This window comes from Dipodomys ordii, unplaced genomic scaffold (assembly GCF_000151885.1).
Source record: "Dipodomys ordii isolate 6190 unplaced genomic scaffold, Dord_2.0 Scaffold53, whole genome shotgun sequence".
Taxonomy (NCBI): domain Eukaryota; kingdom Metazoa; phylum Chordata; class Mammalia; order Rodentia; family Heteromyidae; genus Dipodomys; species Dipodomys ordii.
Window position 1 is genome coordinate 1,330,475 of NW_012267269.1, and position 24,644 is coordinate 1,355,118.

Genomic DNA, 24,644 nt, shown 5'->3' on the forward strand with positions numbered 1-24,644 from the left:
TTTGTGATCATTTGGGTAAATGCCCAAAAGTGGGATTGCTGGGTCATAGGGGAACTCTATGTGGAGGAACCTCCATACTGCTTTCCAAAATGGTTGAACAAGTTTACACTCCCACCAACAATGCAGTAGGCTTCCCTTTTGGACACATCACCTCCAGTGTCTATTGTTATTAGATTTCTTGATTATAGCCATTTTAACTGGGGTGAGGTGGAATATCAATGTTGTTTTGATTTGCATTTTTTTATGGCTAGAGAGGTTGAGCATTTCTTTATGTGTCTATTGGCCATTCTTATTTCTTCTTCAGAGAAATTGAGAAGGGGAAAAACAAATCTCTTTAAGTCTTTAGCCCACTTATTAATCGGGTGGTTGTTTCTTTGAGAATTTGTTGTTGGGGGATTTAATGTTTTGAGTTCTAAGTATATTTTAGATATGAGGCCCTTGTTTGTTGTATGGATAGTGAAGATCTTCTCCCAATCCATGGGTTTTCTATTGATCTTGCTAGCTATGTCCTTTGCCATGCAGAAGCTCTGCAGTTTCAGGCAATCCCATTTGTCCAACCTTTCTTTGATTTGTTGTGTTTCTGGGTCTCTATTAAGAAAATTTTGGCCTGTGCCAAGGAGACCTAGGGTTTCTACTATTCTTTCCTGTAATGTTTTCAGGATGTCTGCTTTGACTTTGAGGTCTTGATCCATTTTGAGTTGATTTTGGTGCAGGGTGATATATAATGATCTAGCTTTAATTTTCTACAAGTGTTTAACCAATTTTGCCAGCACCATTTACTGATGAGGCTGTCTTTCTTCCATTCTAATTTTTTAGCTCTCTTATTGAAGATTAGGTGGCTAGAGGTCTCTGGGTTCATTTCTGGGTCTTCAGTTCTATTCTATTGGTCCTTAGGTCTGTTCTTGTGCCAGTTCCAAGCTGTTTTGATTACTATGGCTTTGTAGTAGAGTTTGAAGTTTGGTATTGATATTCCTCCAGCACTGTTATTTCGCTAACAATTGTTTTTGCTATTCAGGATCTTTTATTGTTTCATATGAATTTTTGTATTGCTGCTTCTATTTCCTTGAAGAATGAGGTTGGGATAGTGATAGGTATAGCATTGAATTTGTAGATAGCCTTTGGCAGTTTTGCCATTTTTACGATAATAATCCTCCCAATCCAGGAGCGTGGGAAGTTTTTCCACTTCCTTAGTTCTGCTTTAATTTCCTTTTTCAGGTTTTTAAAGTTTTCTCATAGAGGCCCTTTACTTCTTTAGTTAACTCCTAGGCGTTTTATTTTTTGTGGGACTATTAAAAAAAGAGTTGCCTTCCTGATTTCAGCCACGCTATTCTCATTGTTAGCATATAGAAAAGCCATTGAATTTTGAGGGTTAATTTTATACCATTCTACTTTGCCAAAGTTTCGAATAAGCTCGAATAATTTTGGAGTGGAGTCCATGGAGTTCTTTAAACATGAGATCATGTCATCTTCAAAGAGGGAGTGTTTTACTTCATCCTTCCCTATTTGGATCCCCTTTACATTTGCATCTTGTCTTATTGATGTAACTAGTCATTCTAATACTAAATTGAAGTGGAGGGGAAGTGGACATCCTTGTCTCATTCCTGAGTTTAGAGGAAATGGCTTTAGACTTTTGCCATTAAGTATAATGATGGCTGTAGGTTTGTCATACACAGCCCTTATTATATTAAGGAATGTTCCAAGGATTCCTAGTTTTTCCAGAGCTTTCATCATAAAGGGGTGTTGGATCTTGTCAAATGCTTTTTCTGCATCTATTGAGATAATCATGTGGTTCTTATCCTAGCTATTGTTGATGTGATGAGTTATATTGATTGATTTGCATATATTGATCCAGCTTTGCATCCCTGAAATTAATCCTGTTTGATCATTGTGTATGATTTTTTGATGAGTTGTTAAAGTCGATTGGCCAAAGTTTTGTTGAGAAGTTTTACATTGATGTTCATCAAAGAAATGGGTCTATAGTTTTCTTTCTTTGATGAGTCCCTGCCTAGTTTTTAGATAAGGGATATGATGGGTTCATAGAATTTGGTAGTGAACTTTCACTTTCAGTTTCATTGAAGAGTTGGAGGAGTATTGGTGTCAGTTCTGCCTTGAAGGCCTTGTAGAATTCAGCTGTAAATCCATCTCATCCTGGGCTTTTCTTGGGTGGGAGGTCTCTTATTGCTGTTTCTATTTCAATGCTTGATATGGGTCTGTTAAGTTGATTTAAATCATCTTGGTTTAGTTTGGGCATGTCAATATTTGCTAGAAATTCATCCATTTCTTCCAGATGCTCAAACTTATTAGCATAAAGGTTTGAGAAGTATTCCCTTATAATGTTCTGAATCTTGGTTGTTTCTGTAGTGATGTTTCCATTCTAGTCTCTCAGTTTATTTGAGTGTGTTCTCTTTTTTTCTGATAAGACTTGCTAAGGGTCTGTCAATTTTGTTAATTTTTTTGAAGAACCACCTCTTTGTTTTCTTGATTCTTTCTATGTTTTTTGGACTCTTATTCATTTAATTCTGATTTAATTTTAATTATTTGTATCTACCTACTGGATTGGGACTTACCTTGTTGTTCTTTTTCAAGGAGCTTCAGTGCCTTGTTAAATTGTCAGTTTCAGATCTCTCCAATTTGTTGATGTAGGAACTCAGAGCTATAAACTTGCCTCTTAGTACTGCCTTTGCTGTGTCCCAGAGGAGCTGGTAATTTGTGTGTTCATTTTTGTTAAATATCATGAATATTTGAATTTCCTTTCTATTCTCTTCCATGACTCACTGGAGGTTCACCAGTGTGTTGTTCATCTTCCATGTGTTACAGGATTTTCTTTGGTGGCTTTTGGTGTTGGATTCTAATTTTATTCCCTTGTCATCTGAGAGAATGCAGAGCATAATTTCAATGTTTCTGAATTTGGACAAATTTGCCTTATGACCTAGAATTTTAGAGAATGTTCTGTGTGTTGCTGAGAAGACCATATAATCTGATGCTGCTGGATGAAATATTCAGTAGGTGTCTGTTAAGTCTAGTTGATCTATGCAGTTGTTTAGATCTGAGGTTTCTCTTTTGAGTTTTTGCCGGGTTGAGCTATACAGCTGGGATAGTGGTGTATTAAAGACCCCAACAATTAATGTCTTTGGATCTATGTGTGATTTGAGGTAAAGTAGTGTTTTTTGGATAAACTTTGTGATTTGAGGTAGTGTTTTTTGGATAAACTTGGGTGCTCCATTATTTGATGACTAGATATTTAGAATTGTAATATCCTCCTGAAGGAGAGATTCCCTTAATTAGTATGTAATGACCTCCATATCTCTTCTCCTTGATTTAACTTGAAGTCTATTTTTATCTGATATTAGGATTCAGACTCCTGCCTGTTTATGGGGGCTGTTTGCTTGGTAGATTTTATTCCAGCCTTTCACTTTCAGAATTTTTTTTTTTTGTGGGAAAGGTGTGTCTCTTGAAGACAGCAGATAAAAGGATCTTGCTTTTTGATCCAACTAGACAATCTATAGTGCCTAATTGGAGAATTAAGTCCTTTAATATTGAGAGTTAGGACTGAGAAGTGTTTGTCTATTCCTGCCTTTTTATCCATTTTTTGAAGGAGGCTGTGCCTTGTCTGTTCTTGCTGTGATTACATAGTTCTTTGTGGGCAGTTTTACTGCCAACATCCCATTCTTGTTGGTTTTCTATGTGTAGAATGTCTTTGATGATTTTTTAAAGCTGGTTTGGTAGCAATATATTGTTTCAGTTTGTCCTTACTGTAGGAGGTTTCTATTTGTCCTTCTGCTATGAATGACAGCTTAGCTGGGTAAATTAGTCTTGGTTGGTAGTTATTTGTCTCTAGGGCATGGTATACTTCTTTCCAGGTCATCCTTGCTTTCATGCTCTCTGCTGAGAAGTCTGAGGTTGTTCTGATTGGCTTACCTTTATAGGCGATTGTTCTCTTCTTCCTGGTGGCTTTAATAATTCTTTCCTTGGTTTCTACTAATCCTGTACAGACTATCATGTGGCAGTGGTATGTCCTATTCTGATCTGGTCTATTTGGGGTTCTAAAAGCTTCTTGTATCTGGATGGGCCTGTCCTTTTGTATATTTGGGAAGTTCTCTGCTAGGATTCTGCTGAATATATTTCCTAATCCATTGGCTTCCCTCTTCATGCTCTCCTCAAAACTTATTAGTCTCAAATTAGGCTTTCTGAATGTATCCTGTATTTCCTGAAGTGATCTGTCATGCTTCTTGGTTTTGAGTATCTGTGTACTCTTTCTCTACGGAGTCTATCTTCTGCCTCAGAGATTCTGACTTCTGCTTCTTCCATTCTGCTTTCAAGGCTTTTTACTTTGCTATTTATCTCCCTTCCTTCTTGCTTGTCTTTGTTAATGGTGGCCAGCTCTTTATTTGGATTTTAAGTCTTGAATAGATTGCCTTACCTCCTGGAGTTGGTTCTCAGACTTGTCTTTCCACTCCTTTAACTAGGTTCCTATCTTTTCATTGGACTCTCTCCTGTTGTTGGAGTTCCTTTATCTTTTTATTTGTGGAGGCTATGAAGTTGTCTATTAGTTTCTGGTTGTCTTTGTCTTTGTCACGTACTCTTATAGCCCTATTCAGGGTGTCTAACTTTTCATTCAGCAGATTTACCAGCCTTGCTTTTAAAATATCTTTAGCATTATCCTCTAGGTCATTCTGGGACTGCTCTATAGCTTGTTTATGTGGAGATGGAGTTGGGGTTAGTTGATTGGCCATGTATCTTGCTTTTCTGCAGTATTTGGAGACAAGAGCCACTCCAGTACGGCAGTAGGACAGTCTTTTAGGGCAGGAACCAACCCAGTGTCATGTAGATGTACAGAATTTAGGCTTTCAAAATTGTGGGTAGGTGTTTCCCTATTTAGCTCTCTTTTTCTTTGCTTGGAAAGGAATGTTGTGGTTCCAGGGTGGAAATTATGTATAGTTGTAACTTGTGAGAATCTGGGTTTGGCTGTTAAGTAGTCTTCACCTTAGGGTTAACAAGATGGGCCCTTGTATTCAGTCAAAATGGAACCAACAGCAAGTTGGCTCAGATATAAAGCATTAGGGATCAATGGAGAAGAGAAGAGTTAGGATTGGAGATATGTTTAAATTAAGAAGAAAAATTGGGTATAATGATAGTAGAGGGATAAGAATAGCTTAGAGGAGAGATGTGTAGTAGGGAGAGAATAGAGACCTTGTTTCAGAGTGTAAGAAGTAGAAAATAATTTGTAGAAAGATTATGTAAGGAACAGCTTAGAAATCTAGATGAAAATAAGAAAAGAAATTATATATTATGTAATTTGGGAGAATTGCTATTAGAAAAAGTTTTATTAAAAGAGTATTGGAAAGTTGGTTAATTCCTATAATTATGTTTACATATATAGAAGGCCTTACCTTGTGTATAGAATTAAACAGGTTAGCACTGACAGAGTAGTAGTACAATGTGGAGAGAACAAAGAGGAAGGAGAGAAAAAAATAAATTAGGAAATTGAAAAGTGGAAGAAAGAACTAAGTAAGTGAAAAATAGACAAGTAAAATAGCAGCTCCTAAGAACACAACAAAAACAAACAACAAACAAACATAAAAAAAACCTAAAGAATTTTCCAGCTTGTTTGGGGGAGCTTGAGTCTCCAGTGGTCCTCTAAGACGATTCCTGATAAAATCTTGTTTATCTTGCAATAGTCTGTTTTCCTTGTGGCTTGGTTGGATCCAGCTGGCCTTTTGACAAGGGAAGGTGACTGCTACCTAGAATCCCTGATGGCAGGGAGTTGGGGGGATTGGGATTTGTAGTTTGTTATCACAGGCGTGGAGTTGTGTTCCCAGTCTTTCCCCAGGTAGCCACAGGAGGTTTAGGAACAGACCCTCGATCTGTGTTCACTTCTGATGTGATCCCTTCCTTTTGGGCAGGGGCTTGGGTCAGAGGGTTTTGGGACCCTACAGAGAATTGGACCCAATTGGGTTACTGACAAGATCTGTAGCTGGAGATGCGCTGGACCACAAAGCATGTGTTGTGGTGGCCAGGATGGTGTTGGCGGGTTCTCAGTGGGAGGGTCTGGGTGTCAGCAGGACCAGGTGGGAGGGTTGGCGCCTGCAGCAGCTGCAGGGTCTCGCTCTGCCGGCCACTTTTTGGACCAGGTAGAACTTGGGACCGGGGGCTGCGGTGGGCATTGGCGGTGGGCAGTGGCTGCAGGGGCGGTGCTGGGTGGAGCGGCTACAAGCAGCTTCGAGCTGCAGTGGAGGCCCGGGCAGGACCCCCCTAGTTCGGCGGGTGGTGCCATCCACAGCAGCTCTGGACTGTGCTGGAAGTGGCGGTGCAGGCACAGGCCTGCCTTGTGCAGGGGTGGTGGGAGCCCAGGGTGGGCGCCAGTGTTGGCAGGGAAGGAGCGCATCCTGGCAGGGTGCCCCGTTGGTACCCGCGACTTTTGGGGCCAATTTCTGGTGGTTGCAATAGCAGTGTTTGCTGAGGCCTCTCCTCCTCCATATCTGCCCAGCAGGTGGGTTAGAGCCAGGCTCACCTGTTTCCCTCCGCAGGTCTGGGGTTGAGTGCTTTCTTCAGCTTTTGGATGCTCTCTGCTTGAAATCTGCAGAAAATCTCAGCAGCAGGGTCCCACTCACTGTTTCTCTTTCGCCTTTCTTGTTTCCCTTGTAGTAAAATACCCTTCTACTACAAGGGTATTCCTCTTGTAGTAGAAGTCTTTAGGTATTTAGAGTTTGATTGGAGTGGGTCACTTGAGGTAAAGTGTGTGCTGTGACCCTAGATCTTAGTTTGGTCAGAGACACGCATAATGGGACTGCCTGTGAGAGGGTCGTCATCTTGAATCTCTTCCTCCTATACTAAAACCATTCTATAGAATATGGAAACAAATCAAGTGGTAGAACATGAGCCTTGAGCTGAATTGCTCAGGGACAGCTCCCAAGCCTAGAGCTCAAGCCCCACGACTGACAAAAGAGAGAGAGAGAGAGAGATCTTCATGCAATTGTTTCTAACATATGTATAAGATTATGTCTTTGTTGCTTTGTATGTCCCTCCCCCATGGTATAACCGCTGCTTTCACTATATATGATGTTGGTATATGTGGAAGGGAAGGGAAAAAACAAATCGTTACAACAGGGATACAGGAGGACCCATTGCAACAATGAGATGCACAAGTCATTATGTCGAAAAACGAACTTTACAACTTTGGTGGGGGGTACGGGGGAGGGGAGGATGTTAAGGGATGGGAAGGGGAAACAAAGGAGGAGGCTTCAATGCTTGATAAGAAATGGACTCATTATCTTGTCCATGTAATTGTAACCCCTTTCTACAGTATTTTCACAATAAAAAGAATATGGAAGCAAAGCATTTTTTTTCCTGGGTATGAAGAGACATTCTAAAGACACTAGCACAACCATGTTCACTGCAGAATTACTCACCATAGCCAAGACATGGAATCAGCCCACATGCTCCTCCAAGGGCAAATGGATCAAGAAAATGTGGTATATGTACACAATGAAATTTTACTCATCCATTTAAAAAAGAAAAAAAGTATTGCATCATTTACAAGAAATGGAAGAACCTGGAAAAAACTATGTTGTGAAGTCAGGCCCAGAGAGACAAAAGTTACATGTTTCCTCTCATATGTGGAAGCTGGTAAATACTTGAGGAGGCATCCAAATGTACACAAAAACTGAAATATGGTAGATTCAGGGCAGCGTGTGTGGGGTGGAGGGGGGGGAACTCTTGTAATTCTTTAGAAAGTCTAAGCCATGAGGAAATGTCTACTAGAAAGGGTTGAGGTGTGGTCAAGAGAGGAATAGATGAAGAGAAAGTTGGGGCAGGGGGATGGAACTTCAGTCAAATATGAACGCATATCCAAAATTAAGAAAAGCAAGGGAAGGAAGGATTGGGAGGGAGGGCTAGAATGTTCAAAGGAGTGACCCTTACCAAGATGCTTTGTATTTATAAAATGTTTTGTTGAATGGCAACCCCTTTGCACAACTACTTCAAAATAATACATTTTAAAAATGCTTATCCTCCAAAACAAAACATAACCAGAAAATAGAAACACACCACGTAATTTGTAAAATTCTGGAAAATATAGGTGATTGTTTCTTGACATTGACAATAATCACTAGAAGTAAATAACACACTTCAAACCTGATAGAAGAACATAATAAATAAAAATGTTCTGAAATTTTCCTCACTGATTTTTTAATTTCTATGAATCCACAGTAGAAAGAATATCTGAACATTAAAGATTTGAATCCAATTCCATTTATAAAAAAAAAAGCAACCAGTGCCTGCTAATTCACTCAAGTAATACATAAAGTGTTGAACTAATCTTAATGTGCCAGATAAATAGAATATGAAAGGTCTCAATGGACAAATAGTTACTCATTTCAATTTGGACTTTATAATTTTCAATCCAACTTCTGAAACATAAGATGAGGGAATTACAGCTATTAAGGAATAAACACAATTCAGTTGACCCAAACTTTTAAGTAGTAGATGAAACTTAAGATCTCTGTAGTGTTAGTTTATCTTTGGCAAACTCAACATACTTTTTTCTTTGTATTTATAGTTAAATGCTAATTTCATTAATGAATTATTGAATTCTTAGAATCATATTTCATTTATTCTTTCTCTTGATATTTACAAACACTTTTGCAGAAAATAATATTACCAGATTCCTGGTAAATGATCAGATTGACGGATGATTTAGGAATAAAATACACATAGTTAGGTTGTGGTTGGGCACCGGTGGCTCACACTTACCATCCTAGCTACTCAGGAGGCTAACATTTGAGTATAATGGTTCAAAGCCAGCCTGGACAGAATGATTCTTGAGACTCTTATCTCCAATTAACTTGTAAAAAGACAAGTAGAAGTGTGGCTCACGTACTAGAGGGATAGCTTTGTGAAAAAAGCCACGCAAGAGCCCAGTCCAGCCCACGTGCCCAGCACGCACACAAAAAAAGGTTGGAGAAATAATTTTTACAATAACATTAAGGATTAGTGAGTATATGAAGTAAATGTAGCCATACAAATGTTGGTTGAAGTACAGGTTGGTTTGCCAGTTTGAAGAACAATTTGGGAATTACCTTGTAAAGATATACATATACCATATATTCACTATTGGACTTTTATTGTACTGTTCACTATGTGTACTCGTGCACATTTAAACAAGTTTTAACAACAAAAAAATGCAACCCACTCTGAATAAACACATCAACTATGATTTATCCAAACAACAACTTGGTAAAATTACAATGAATGAACCAGATTTTCATGAGTAAAGATGGTGATTTTAAAGTTAAATGCTGAGTAAAGAAGTTGTGAAGGAAAAGTATAAAATATTCATGTAAAAATTTAAAATAGTATAGCTCATGAATCTTACATACACAACAGAAGCACAAGAAATACCCATGAAAATAATATATAAGAGCTTAGGATAGTGGCTGCCTCTTGGGAAGAAAATGATGTATTTAGGATACAGATGCAAAATTCCAGTTGTTGTTTTTTTTTTTGCAATTGCGCTGTAGGACTTAATGTATTTTCATTATTAACACTTAGCAGACAGTTTGAAAATATTGCTCCCAGTTTCAAGCTGCTAACTCACTGTTTTCTTGGTTGTGTAGAAGCTCCTTTGACTCAGTCCCATCTGCCTCTATTTGCTTGTGTAGTTATGCCATTGGGGTTATCTCCAAGAAATCATCACAAAGATGACTGGTAGGAAAGCTTTCCTCTACATTTTAAAAGGTTTAAGTTTTTAGGTTTTATAAAAAAATAAATGGTAAAAACTGAACATTTCACAGTACTACTTGAATGGATTGGTATTATTCTACACTCTGGGCACTTTTCTGTACTGAGAATATTTGAAATGTTTTAAATATTCAAGAACTATGTCAGACAAGTTTACCATCCCCACCCCCCAAGCTCAATATAGATCATTTCCACATGAAGTATTCTTCTGAGCCTGTTGAACTGAACGAAGTATTTGACCTACAGCTGCTAAGCTTATCCAACTTACAGAATTAAATTTCATTAACCTGATGATCAATACCTATTCAATGGTTTCCCATCCATATTTCAAATGTCAACTATAAATTCTCCGTGTCATTTTATATCCTCAACTATTCAGTTCTTGCCAAGAATCACTGCAAATATAATCCAGGGAACCTATCTAGCTTACAAACATAAATTTCAGTAATAAAAGGATAAATGTCCAGATGATTTTTCAGTCAAACTTACAACCAAGGACACTTATCTCCAAGAAATCATCACCAAGATCATTGTTAGGATACTTCCCTCTGCATTTAAAAGGTTTTATAGATTTCTTGGAGATAACATGTATATGTTTAGAGTTGTATATTCCAACTCTCCTACTTCCTAAATAGTCTGGCTTTTAAACACACAAAGCACATTGCTATTTGAATATTTTTGAAAAAAATATCAGACATCCAAAGGATATACAAAGAATGTGCTGTCTGATACAAATAGTTCTGCAAGTAAGCTAAGATGCAGTGCTTTTCAAAGTAACACATATCCCTCCTCAGTCCTGTTTGCTCAGCTGGATGTCTACAGGGTCCAATTTTCTCTCCAATTGCCCTTGCACGCTAATATAATTGCTGCTCATATGGGTAATTGGTCAGCCTAGAGCAGCATTTGCATGTGCTTGTTCATCTACAGTATCTGGCAGCTTCTCAAATGATTTTTCAGTCATCCTATGCTATCACGCACTTTTAGTTTTGTCTCTTTACAACAAGCTAAATAATGTCCATAAGGACACTATATTTTTAGTGTTCAAAAGCTGGAATGCATGAATATATATATATATATATATATATATATATATATATTCCCTTTTAATGTTTCGTTTTTATTAAATCAAATAGGAAGCAAATGAAATCAAGTTTCAAATGTGTATTTTTCTGTTTCCAACTCTCTCTATTGTTTGCCCCATACACAATTAAATTAACTAGATTCAAATAAATCTCGCTTCAGAAAGATGACAAAGTAACTATATCCTAACTACCAAGAAGGATGACAGCTGAAGATAGAGGTTCAGAGGCAGCCTGAACAGACTCCTTGAGACGTCTATATCCATTTATCTACCAAAATACCAACCCAGACAATTAGCTGTGGTAGAGCATTAGTTGTAAGGGAAAAATCTAAGAACTTGATGCCTCGAGTTCAGCCTCAGTATTGGCATGCACACATGTGCACACACACAAGTGACAGAAGTCCAGGCATGCTAGTGCATACCTATAATTTATGTAGAGAATGCTGAGGCTTCTAAGTTTAAGATTAGTCTGCGCTATATAACAAGTTTAAGACCAGTCTTTTTAAGACTGGTCTTTTTAAAAAGACTGGTCTTGTTATTATTATTTTCTTCTTAAAAAAGAAAAATTAAAAAGTGGCAAGTTTTGTTTCACTTAATGATGCCCTTGATGCTTCAGTAAAATCTTGCTCTTGAGCATATTTTTAGTATTGTTTAGCAAAATAGGAAGCATACATTAAGCCTCTTGTGTTAATTCCAATGTACGATTTTTTTTTTTTTTTTTTGCCAGTACTGGAGCTTGAACTCAGGGTGCAGTAGGCACTGTCCCTGAGCTGCTTTTAGTTTACAGCTAGCACTCTACCACTTGAGCCACAGAGCCATTTCTGGCTTTTTCTTTTTTTGTGGTACTGAGGAATCAAACCAAGGGCTTCATGCATGCTAGGCAAGCACTCTACCACTGAGCCACATTCCCAGCCCTGATTACTTATCCTTAAGGGAAGTATTTGTGTTATAGTCTGAATTGCAGGCTGAGCCAGCCACTGAGTATTATTGTACACTTAAGAAACATAACTAACTGTGGACTAGGGATAGATGAATTTGTTCAAAAATGAGTTCAAGTCATTTGTGACTTCATGGAAAACCAATAACAGTATGCAGCTGCCATAAAATAGTCTTTGGTACAATAATAAATAAATAATGTGGCTATCTAGGTCCTCTCTAAAATATTATCTATGTAATTTCAACTCCAAGATGTACATTGAGTTTTTCCTAAATACTTAGAATCCTGTGATTGTGATGTAACAGTAGCCTAGGGTCACTAATTATGAATACCTATCCAAATTGCATAAAGCTGAAAAATAAACCACATTTACCATAATTAGTAGTATAATAAATAAGGGGTATAGAGACAAAAACCTGTTTTTAAAAAATATTTATTAAAAATAAGATTTCTAAAAATACAGTACATAATACATTTGAAGAGAAGTAAAATTCCACAATTTAAATTAAAAACAATCTGCAAAGAAAATAGAATATCAAATGAATAAAACCAAATCACTAAAATAACTTAAAAAAACAAGGTTCTTAAGGTAGATGCATGGTTTGTTTTCATTTTAATAACCAGTGTAGACTTTTTATTAGAATAAGTATACTCCAACACATAGCTCCCTTCCCACCTACCACTTTCATCCATCTTCCTCTCTAATCTATTCTAAACTCACTCAACTACTGTCTTCCTTATGAGCATTAGCACTAGAAATATTAGTGATACTTTTTTAACTCTCTTGAGGAAGAAGACAAAATCAGTAGACAATGCAGGAAAATGGCCTCCAGATGTACACATAGTATGTACTTCGCAAGAAAGGGGGGAGGGCAGGCAAGTGTAAACATGGGATTTTCATATGGCACTCAAAACAGACCATTATTAAAATATAGAAAGGTCTTTAATTTTAGGGATATAATGCTTGACAAAATCTGGTACAGAATATGAGGGGCCTCAAAATAACATAGATTTTGTCTATTTACTAAATTAGCAATTTGTAAAAAATACTAACTCGAAGGACATAAAATATGCTTACAGTACCATCCATGTGTACTCTCCTCCCAAGAGCTTATCTTTTTCCTCTCATGTCAGACTTGCAACTCATTTGTCTGAGCACTGTCTGAGTATCTCTGGGTATAAAAGTATTTCCTCTGGTATTGTCCATTGCTTTCTTTCTACCTATGCTAAGGTATGTGTGTTTTTACTTTTCAATATTCTCTTTTTTAAATATGCTACTGGAACATGGTAAGTAGTAGTGATTTCTCTAACTCTGAAAAATAACAACATTCAGACACACTAATTTAAATGATGGATAAACTAGTGAAATTATCCAGAGCCAATTCAGTGGCAACGTAATTCAGGGAATATTGTTTACAAATTAAAGAAACATAATGTTGCTTCACTCCATCTTGTTTTTAAATTTTACTTTCACCTTTAACATGTTGATCTAGATACCTACATATCAACTTGAAATCATGTTTCAAGTCATGATTCTTTTTTCCATTCAGAATTCACTGCAAAACCATATATTATATATACATTCAAGAAGGGATTGATTTTAATAATCAGTAATGAAAAAAACATTTCAAATGTGATTATCTACTTTTCCAATATATGTTATCTTCTTGCCAGAATGATCAAGCATTTCAGCTGCACTTTTAGGAACAATAAATGAGTATTTTTTTTTAGAATTTAGAAAGAAGAATTATATAGATAGCAAAATCACAACTGGACAATTACACTTAAGGGGTAACTTCCTCCACTTTTGTAAAATGAATCACTAAGCAAAATTAGACTTTAAAATAATCTAAATCCAAATTTTCAGGTAAAGTGATTATAATATCCAGACATTCTTTTCATTTCTGTTTTTTTTAAATAAAGTTCAATGTTCAATTAGCAGTTTTGCTTAAATCAGGGTACATTTGTATTTCCCATTGGGGAAGTGTAGATATTAAAGTTTCTTTCATTTTACCTTTATCTTCAAAACAGACAAAAGCAATATCATTCTTTAAAGTCACTGAAGATTTGTACACATAGAGATCATGAATTCTTGATTTGTAATCAAACTGAACCATTACTAAACCTCCATTTTAGCATTGTGTTTCAGTAGTCCTTAATAGTGCCCTATAAGTTATACAGCTCATTTATAGAAATAAACGTTGAGATGTTATTTTTTTCATTGCAGCAGAAATACAAATGAAAATTTCTTATGAAAGTGCTTCAATTATCTTTTGTAATTTCAGTCTATTAAATTACTCTTGAAAGTAGCCAAGCTATATATATTAAGCTACAAATCTAAAGTCCAAACTAACCTACCAAAACTGATTTTTCAAATTCAGTACAAATAAGAGACACTTATAACTAATTAAACTGAGGCAGCAGATGCAAAATATTAAGAGCTGATCATCAAGCTGTTTTTAGTACCATTTGCTTCTTTAAAACACAAAAGATGTGAGAAGAAAATGAACTCTTTGGTACAGGAATTAAAATTGTCACTCTATGCTAAAGTGAATAGCACCAGGATGTTTTAGTTGTTGAGGTTATAAATCACTAACTTCAGGCACCAGTGGATAAAAATGTCACCTATGCACACACTGGCAAGAATGCAGAACTCGCGATAAGCAGACATTTTTCCTTTAGTGAACAGCCTACAAACAATTCAACCCTGTATTAAGTCTAACAGGTGAGTAAAACCACAAGAAAGAAACACCTTTTGTTGTTGATGTTTTGTCTACACCTTTGTTTATATATAAAGCTATTAATATCAAAATCAGCAGGGTCCATAAGCACTACATTTATGTGTAACAATTTAATTCAAAGTGACAATAGTGAACAGTTCTGAGGCCTCAAGCATTCAAAACGATTCCAAATATTAAAGTATAAGCCATCTTTACATATGAATGTTTCCTCTGGCACAAATACTCTTTAACAGTGTTCTCTCTTTTGTAAAGAGACTCCTAGAAAGTTCCTAGAGGTAACCTCATTTCTCTCCTCCGCATCAAATAGCTGCATTTTTCACATCACTTTTGATATTGTATGTTAACATATACTACACAATTATTTACTTAAAATTAAAATAATTTCTTAAAGAAATCTGACCAACTGGGAAAAAAAGAATATGACTTAAGATTTAAAAAATAAAACTAAATGCTTACATGTAGGAACAACTTACAGCAATACAGTATGTATTGACAAGAGATGAAGCTACAATGACTACAGGAAGGGAATGCTCAGCTCACAGCAGCTGTTTCCTGTCAACTCTGCTGCTGGGACGTTGATTATCCATGCTTTTTAGCCTTCTCCTCATCTTTTGAACTTTTTCTACTCTACTAATCCAATTCTCTGGTTACATACTACTCATCTGTACCGGTTCTCTAAGAGTGGACAAAGGAAAAAGGATGTAGAAAAGTAAAAAAATATGATATGGAAAAATCAGTAATACCTGTAATACCAATTTCAAATATCATTGTTATTTCTGTTTAAATTTAGCATTAGTGGGTAGTATTGCAACATCTGAAAAAACAGATAATGGAGTGCTTTTTTTAAACTGCAATATGATAGGAAAGAAATGTGAGAAAAGTCATTTTCCTAAAGCTAACCATCATTACCCCAAATGTAGCAGAAATGCTAAATAGACAGTAAATATTATTTGTACAAAATACTTCAAGCAAGTAGGTTCTAACACTTTCTCAAATTCTATTCTAAGATATTCTAGAATTCAATTAAAAATGAAAAAAACACACTAAAATTTTTGATTTATAAATTCAGATGATGATTCCAACAATGAAAGTCAACAAATGTGGGCACTCAAGAATATGCCATTCATTAATTATGTGGTTAGTAATATAAGCAAGCAGGACATACTGAATATACATGACTTACCAACTACGTTTGTTAATACTTATATTAAAAGCAATAATAGAGTTGGATGAAAATCTAATATTTGTATCTATTTGTAAACTACTTAATTTTATTAGTAATTCTAGATATATCTGCATATCAGAAGTAATATAAAACTTACTTAATGGAGTAACTATAGTAAACTTGAGCTAGGTAAGCAATTGATACCGGAAGCACTGAAGAAGTACTGAGAATAGAGAAAGCCTAGAGAGAAGCTAGTTATCTCAGTTAATAAATATCAGTAACATATTAAACTATCGCTACATATGTTGTGATTTTACAGAACATTTTATTTTATAGAATATTCAAACTGCCCCATGATCTAGCACACATAAAATTGTGTGTAATAGACATTAGTTTGTACTTCCTGGTCGGAAGTGTTATTCTCACTTTAGCTTTCATGATCAGCATTTAGACTCAATATACCCTTTTGAGCAAAATGTATTTCTAAGTACCCACTTAGATTGAAGTGACTGAAAATCTGATGACAAATAGTGAGAACCAGCTACCATCTATGGGATGGCTGGGAAGGTGGCTCAGTGGTAGAGTGCTTGCCTTGCATGCATGAAGCCCTGGGTTCGATTCCTCAGCACCACATACGCAGAAAATAGCCAAAAGTGGCACTGTAGCCTTGAGCTGAAGAGCTGAGGGTCAGTGCCCAGGCCAAGAGTTCAGGCCCCAGGACCGGGGGAAAATAAAAAGAAAATTTACCTCTTCATCAGTAAAGATGCATTCATGTTAATTCTAATGGAAGTTTTAACTCAGTTGTTATACTGAATTTTATGTAGGTTTCTGGTGTCTATTTCACTTTCTTAAATCCACACTGGGAACTGAGACCAGGGTCTACATGTGCTGAACCAGCCTTAAAGTCCCTGTTTCTTTACTGTTAAAAGTTTAAAAAAATTCTGAAAAGGAGGTTTACATGTTGATTATGATTTTAAATGGCTGGCTTTTATGTTAAGTGCAAATATTTTAAAATTGCACTCTTAACCAAAATGGTATTTTTACTGTAATGGAGTATCAGCTAACGATGTTTAAGAACTCTGAGTCTAGCTTACAAAGTACGAGGAGATATCTAACTAAATGCCTACTATTGGCTGGAATCTCAGCTCAGTCTGATTTTGCCTATGGTCTTGAGTCTTACATGCAGCTCATGAACTTTTTTGTTTACAGAAAACAATGACTGACTTTTCAGTCAGGATGACTATACCCTGGTAAAACCATTTCATTTCCAGAAGCCCAGTAAATGACTTTGATAATGTAAAAACACCATTGAGCCAAACTTTAAATAAAATGGAAAGGTTTTAGATATTAAAAAATTAAATAAAAATAACTTTGCTAAAATTAAATGAGAAGCGTATAAATATTTCAAGTAATATACAGATTATATCAGTGATCTGGCTGCTAACAATTACTTTCAAATTCTAAACTGTTTTAGTTATATTCATGGTTATTCTGAATAGATGGCAAATGGGCTGTTGAAGATACTGGGATACTCTGACTGGGAAAGTTAAAAAAAGGACAAAAAGAACAGAGCTAGAATTACTAATTAATCATTTGTTGATTTAGGGAAACAGATCCAGTTTTCAAAATTCATTCTAACTTGACAGGGAAAAATTAAATATACATTTTTAGATAATTAATAAAACAGTACATACTTATTTGCTATTGTAGAATCAATTTCTGTATTTGTAATAAACTGATAATTTAAAAAGGAATAGCTTTGTCTACTACTAAAATTTAATTTGTCAAAGCAAGGTTTAAAGTAAAATACATGAAATAGCTTCGTTTATCCTGATCTAGTATAAAGTTGTGACTGATAGTAAAAACTGCACTAAAATATACGTAAACAAAGCAATCACTCCATTCATTTGAAGTATAAATAGCATCCGAAACTGTAACACATTCACTTTCATAAATTTTCCACTTTTGTACATACACTCTTGTGTACCTCTGACCTTGGCTATGCAATTTACTAATGAGACAATAAACCTCTCGAGCCAGTATAATTACATCAATTAGCCAAAAGAGGGCGCAGAAAGAACACCAGACTATAATCCCCAAGAAACTGTCAATTGGCTTCTCTCCAATAATCTAACAATTACAAATTTATCATAGGGCTATGAGAATAACTTGAGAATACTGAAGGTTATGAGTAAATTATATATATATATGTATATATATACTTTAACATAGGTTCTTATATAACTATGTTGATATGTAGCATTTCTGCAAATCAAACAAAATAAGGATTGACTTGTCTAGTACATTAATTTGTAGTCCAACAACTTAAGAGGAACTTCTTACAAAGAGATCAGGGCCAGAGAGGATAAAGAGAAAGATGAGACTGTCCTAGAAGAGTTAAATCTAAAAAAAGGAAAAAAAATGAACACAAATTCTCACGATGAGAAAGCGACCTCCCTGATTTTCACTGTAGCTACTACTTCTGCAGAAATATAAATATGTCCATAAAGCTCTTTTTGAGGTCTGTACTTGGCTCTACTATTCTTCTCAGGTTCTTGTATGAAACGAAGTATATAACATAAGACCATCAATTTACATCTACCTACATTATATATACATTGCTAAATTTTATCAGTTCTGTCACTAGTCAAATTTGGTCATTTAGTTTACCCAAAATTCAACTCTGTTCCCTAAAAGACACATATTGATTTTGTATTTCATTAAACTTTATAAATATATTTCTTATATTAGACACTGTGCATCTTATCAGCACAAATAAATACTTTCATCTGCTAAATCTGTTTTCAAATAATAAAACATAATTAAGATCTGAAAGCTTGGTATTAATATTTGTGAACTTAGTCTAGTATTTTAGAGTATTTTTGTAGGATATTTATAGTTTCTGCAAAAACTAGCCATGGTATAATCAGTTGACAACAATAACATTCGACTCATTATTTTTCCAGGTATGATTCCTTACTTTCAAAAATACAATAAAATTATGAATATAGTTCAAGAACAATAGGCTCAATCTTTTCAGGGTAAAGATGGAATGTACATAAAATTTTACAACATATATGGGTTTGCAGTATTCTAATGAAAAAATTAAAATCTGGTATTTTTCCAAAGCATATCTAAATGTCTTTTCACACAAATGTTCTATATACTTTCCAAGAGACCATCACTGTCAGCAATTTAAATCTGTGTAAGGCTAATGAGATAGATAATAATATTTCCTTAGGTTAAGGTCATTTTCTAACATCAGCTTCTAATAAAAGGTCTCTATCACAATGAGAATTATAGCTGAATAGAAATTTAACTTCAGTTTGAGTTTTCAAAACCTGAAAATTAGTCACTTACTTTTACTAGTAACTTTCTATTAATAAAATTTCAATATGAGTTGGCCAGTTTCTGTTATGTATAAACCTTCAGTGCATAATTTTAGATTTACTAGTAGACAAAAGTGAAAAGTATATACATTTTAAAAGCACAATATTCTTCTTTATGCTGTACATCACATATTATTTAGTAATACTAGCATTTTAAAAACATATTCATTCTAATATAACTGAACTAGAATTATTGCAGATATTCTACCCTCTTTGCTCATTAAATCTTAGGTAAAATAGGAATACATGCCCACTGCTCACAAATTTTCTCCTGGGAACAAATATTACAATAGTAAAGGGAAGAGAAAAGGAAAACTGATGTGAGAGAAATTAATCTTTCCTTACAGTAACATAGGTAGTTGGTGATTTACTTGAGTGGTATTTTTATTTTGGTTTTGTTGGAAAGAAAAGGAGAAACACTGGAAAGCTACTCCTAAGAAAACACTGCCCTTTGTTGTTGGGCACTTCTCAGCTGCATTGAAAAAAAATCAGCACATATAAAAGGAAGTAGTATTTACCTTGTATTTGAAAAAGGAAATTTACACATAAAAAGGTATGTTGTAAAATCTGAAGAACTGATTCTCAGATTTTGGTTAGTACTGCTTAATTTTTTAAAAATAAACATCTGATATTTTCCATAAATTAAAATCTGCAACACTGTCAGTACTAAAAGAAATTTATGTACAATGATTTCATCCCAATCATTGCCTTTTACGGTTAATAGAAAATCATTTAAAGAAATCCTGGTGGAAGCTAATTTGAAAGTAAACATGCTTTTAAACTTAAATATAGATCTTGTATTAGTACCACAACAGGATCAAGATCACTATTAAAATAAAGCCTGGGGCACATTATGATCCTAAGATTGGAGGGTGGATTTTAATTGACTTGAAGACTGTCATAGTTCTATTATCATAAAACCTGTAACGCATTTCCAGCATGGAGGACCCATCTGTGCCCACCATCCATCTGTTTAGACGTGATTGGCAAAGTGGTAGGGAACTCGCAGTGGTTGCCTCTGCCTGAAAGGAATGAACCACAGGATCTTCCAACGAGTGCCAAAAACTTCTGAGAAGGTCTGCTGCCATGGCTTTCGAGGCCTCGATCTACAGAAGACAGCATTATTAGTGAAAGACAGCACTCCCATGGTGCACTTCAGTCAGCTAAAACAATACAGGTTGGCTGGGGATCCATTACTGGACTCTGATGAATTGTGTCCCAGCATCACAAATACAGCTTTTCTTTCACTGTGGCATGCAGCTGAGTTTTAACTCTGGATAGCATATATTGTATCTGCATCGTCAATCAACCTACGACAACTTTTGAAGCAGAGGAGAATCTCAGGATTAACAGAATGTGTGTCAACCACACAGTAGCAAATCTCTTTTGATGTACTTTCAGGACAAATAATTTAACTTACTTTAGTTAGACAAGAGAGAAAGAACAGTTAGTCCTTACTTAGTTTAAAAACTATGTCTAGAAGACCCCCTTTGGTAAGACTGGGGTATGTATGCTTCTAGCTCAGGCCTCAAGCAAGGCACCAATAAAAAGCCAGCATTGTGTTATCTTTCCAGTAGATGCACATAGCTGTTTCCATTTTAAAATGGAAAAAAATCACATACTTCATTTTTATACTTACATTTCTTCACAACAGTTTGACATCTTTTCAATAGATGTTGTATCCTATTAAAAAAATTAAAAAATATATACTCAGATATAACAAGCTATCAAGTTTTGATATTTTATGATTATGAATCTTCAGGATATTCTATCTTTAAGAATTTTAGGTTATTTACATTCACTGAAGTTCCATTTGGGGAAAAAAATTAATATATTATTCCCCAAAATTCCCAAATACAAAACCTCACCAAAAATTGTGGGATTTAGCATTGCATTTACCACACTTGCTTTTTCAAAAATTCTTTTAAAAGTTTAGTACTTATTTTCAACTCAACTGTTAGCAAATATGCACTACAAAATAGACACAAAAAGAGTGACTTGCAAGACAATAATAAACAGAAGATTACTAACATTGCTACTGGATTTCTGAAAACAATAAAATTTAACAAGGTAATCTAAGAATCTGCTATATTCCAACAACTATTACTGAAAACTAAAGCTAACAGATTAACATTTTTTTGTAAAAACTATTTCTTTTTCATCAAAAAATCAATTTAATAATACAACTGTTTTTAATAACAAATGTGTAAGAGAAACAAAAAGGCAAGTTCTAGAAATGCTGATTTAAACTATGTAACCAAAAGACCATTAGATTGGCCAATTATTATAAGTAATCCAAATAATCAACTCGCAAATTGTACCATCTTTTTTTAGAATTTTTTTTCATTTTTGGTGGTATTAAGGTTTAAACTCAGAGTCTTGCACTTGTAGTCAGGCGCTCAACCAACTGAGCCACACCCATAATCCTTTTTTACTTTTTTTTGGCTAAGGTCTCTCTTTTTACTTAAGCCAAGCTGTACCTCAATCCTTCATTTATCCTTTCTATAACAGGCTGGATAACAGGCATGTACTTGTTGTGCCCAGTGCCCAGTATTTTATTGGTCGAGATGAAGTCTAACATACTTCTTTTGGCTTGGGAGAGCCTCAAACCACAGTCTTCCAGATCTCAGGCTCCCAAGTAGCTAGGATTGCCAACACAAGCCACTATGCCTGGCTAAAAATGTACACTCTAAACCAAACACTTCGGGCCTGTAATCCTAGCTACTTTGGAAGCTGAGATCTAAGGATCCTGATTCAAAGTCATCCTGGACAGGGAAGTCTGTGAAACCCTTATTTCTAAGTAGCCACCAAAAAGAAGCCAGAATTGGATCTGTGGTCAACTGGCATCATCTTTGAGTGGAATTAAACCCTAGTACCAACACAAAACTAAATAACTAAATATTTAAATAATTAAATCAATACTACATTTTAAACTAACCAAACACAATACAAATCTTTGTGCTTCCTTCAAATACACAAAACTGTTGTATAAGTTTTCTTTCTTCTCTCTTAAGATCTTGCTCACATAGGAAAGAAGGTGGAAGGTACTATTAATCTAAACTATTTATGCCAATACTTGTGGTTACAACTCAAATTGTAGGAATTTGTCTCCAGAACTTTCTTCAATGCTAATATGCATCAGATTTAAAAACCTCTTTATAGAGACATTATATGAATGGCTCATAATACTAAGTTCTCATATATGATAGCTGAGTCACCAGTTATTCTCTATTAAACTTGTCTTGCGTATTTTTGTACTTTAGACAAACTAGTAACCAGTAACAGTTTCACTTACATACTTTCCAGAGTTTTTGTAAAGAAATTATCGATTAGCTTCATATTTTCTTTGTACTCATATACTGTTTTGTAGAATGGGACTTCTTTGTACAACTACTTAAAGATAATAATTTTAAAAAATCAGAAAAGCTACATATTTGTTTCCCTACCATGCTTTAAAACTGATTAAATGAGAACTGTATCTGTAATGAACTATCCTTGTTTCTGCTGCATAATTTCCTCAAAACATATCTCTTTTTATGAAAATATAATCAACAAATACATGAGAACATTAGTTAGAGTCTCAGAGAAAACCTGGGCTTCAGATTCCACATCTGTAAAGGAAATGAATGAACTTGTTTAATAGTTTCTTAGAATCTAGTGGTGACAGACTGATCCAAAGCAATCAGGATAGCTGTGCAAACGTAAGAAGGAAAAGATGGGCTAAAACTCAAGAAGTGCTATCAGGATGGGAATATGAATAGCCTAAAACTAGTGCCACAGTTAATATTCAAACTCTGAGAACTATTTTGGGAAAAGGAAATCAATTATATAATCAGATTTCTATAGGATATTAAGGAGAACTTTTACTACAAAGAAAATTACAACCTGCCTATTGCCTTGAGAACTTTATCTGTGGCACTGAATCAACTTTAAAGACTTCAAATTTAGATTTTTTTTCAAGTGTTTTGACACTTCTAGAATCCATTTTAGGAAATAACTGGTACACTATCTTTTAAATCATCATGGGAAGCTGGTTATTCTTGCAAAGGATATGGTATTTTTCTATCACTTTATGAGTAAGGTTAGTGTAGCTGGCCAAAATAGGCTATTTCACTTGAAATGGCAAATGTTCATCTCTGAAACTCTACTATCTGGGATAGTGGTATAAGAAAAAGGTAAACAATTTATATTTGAGCATCCAAATAAGTCATCAAATTTTTGTGTTGGACATTACACAGCATACTAAAGCAACACAAGTCATGCTATCACATTCATAAGCAGGACAGGACAGTAAACAGAGACAGAGAGACAGAAAGAGAGAGGTTGCTTTACTGAGAAGAATGAATCCACAAGTAATTTTCAAGTACTAAATTAGATTTATTTTGTTTCATTTTACAAAGGAGAAACATTTTGGAAAAATTAAAATACCCAATTTAAATATTTTGGTGTACATTCTTTCAATACAAAAGACTCAATGCTTTTAATGTCTATTAGGAAAGGAGCAGTAAGACAAATACTACCTGAGTGAGACTGAATATAACTATTCAGAAACATCATTCTTCCAGGAATGATTTCTTAAAAGTAGTTACTGTATTGCTGCAAGTAGGGTATCTTATTTCCTGAGAAATACACTTATGCCTGCTATGGTTTGGTGATCAAAATATCTAAAACTTCCATCAATCTATGTAACTAAGCAAGCTGTGAGAATGCCTCACTATTTTAAAAACTGGAAGTTTGGGGGTTTATTTTTAAAGAATGAACTAAAACCGGGAAGACTTAACAGAAATAAGTCTCATCTATGTCATCAATCAATACTTAATATTCTCCTGATGATGGTCCTAGTCTACGAAATAATCTTTCACATCCAGTCTAGAGAATATCTTTTACTATCAAATAAAACCTTACCCTCAACTAATAAGATTATTCCTGGAATGAAAGAAACAGCTCCTAATAGAAGAGAGATGTATCATTGGCCAGAGGTTGGAGAGGAATGCCGAAGAGCAAGAATTTACCAGCAGAAGTTTCCTAATAGGCCTGAGAACCACCCTCTTTGCATATACAGCTAATGATTCAATCCACCCAAATGGTCCTACCAAGAGACACTTTGCCACATATGCTATCATAAGGGAAGAAAAAAAATGCTACAGAATGCTCTGTCACACCTAACAATTATACATCCATGAACAGTTGAGGGTGCATGCCTATAATCCTAGCTACTTGGGAGGCTGAGTTCAGGAAGGTCTCAATCTTCCTGAACTAGCCAGGTCATACTAAAGAGACACCTTCTCAACCAATAACTGGGTGCAGTGGTGGACACCTGTCATCCCGGCTTGTTAAGGGAAGCTTAAAACAGAGGGAACTTTGTACAGGTGTGCACCCAGGCAAGGGTAAGAGTGGAAGATCGTATTTCAAAAAATAACCTATGCAAAACAGGGCTGGAGCCTACAGAGCAAGTTCAAACCCCAATACTGCAGAAAGAATGCAAGGAAGCAAGAAAGCAAGGAAGGAAGAAAACAAGGAAGGAAGGAAGGAAGGAAGGAAGGAAGGAAGGAAGGAAGGAAGGAAGGAAGGAAGGAAGGAAGGAAGGAAGGAA

At 35.2% G+C, this 24,644-nt stretch overlaps 1 protein-coding gene across 6 annotated transcripts in view; it reads right to left on the minus strand.

The window, feature by feature from the left end:
* Zdhhc21 (zinc finger, DHHC-type containing 21) overlaps nt 1-24,644 on the minus strand; it is a 121,384-nt gene that overhangs the window by 38,640 nt on the left and 58,100 nt on the right. For 2 of the 6 annotated variants that reach the window (XM_013020805.1, XM_013020804.1), the window contains exons 8-9: nt 20,691-20,734; nt 18,207-20,157 (exon numbers count right to left, since the gene is read on the minus strand). The exons of the other annotated variants lie outside the window; for them this stretch is intronic. In XM_013020805.1, coding sequence (XP_012876259.1) covers nt 20,025-20,157; nt 20,691-20,734 — 177 coding nt within the window. In that variant the 3' untranslated portion in view covers nt 18,207-20,024. Of the gene's footprint in view, nt 1-18,206; nt 20,158-20,690; nt 20,735-24,644 lie in introns of those variants that run through there. 6 annotated transcript variants of the gene reach the window in all.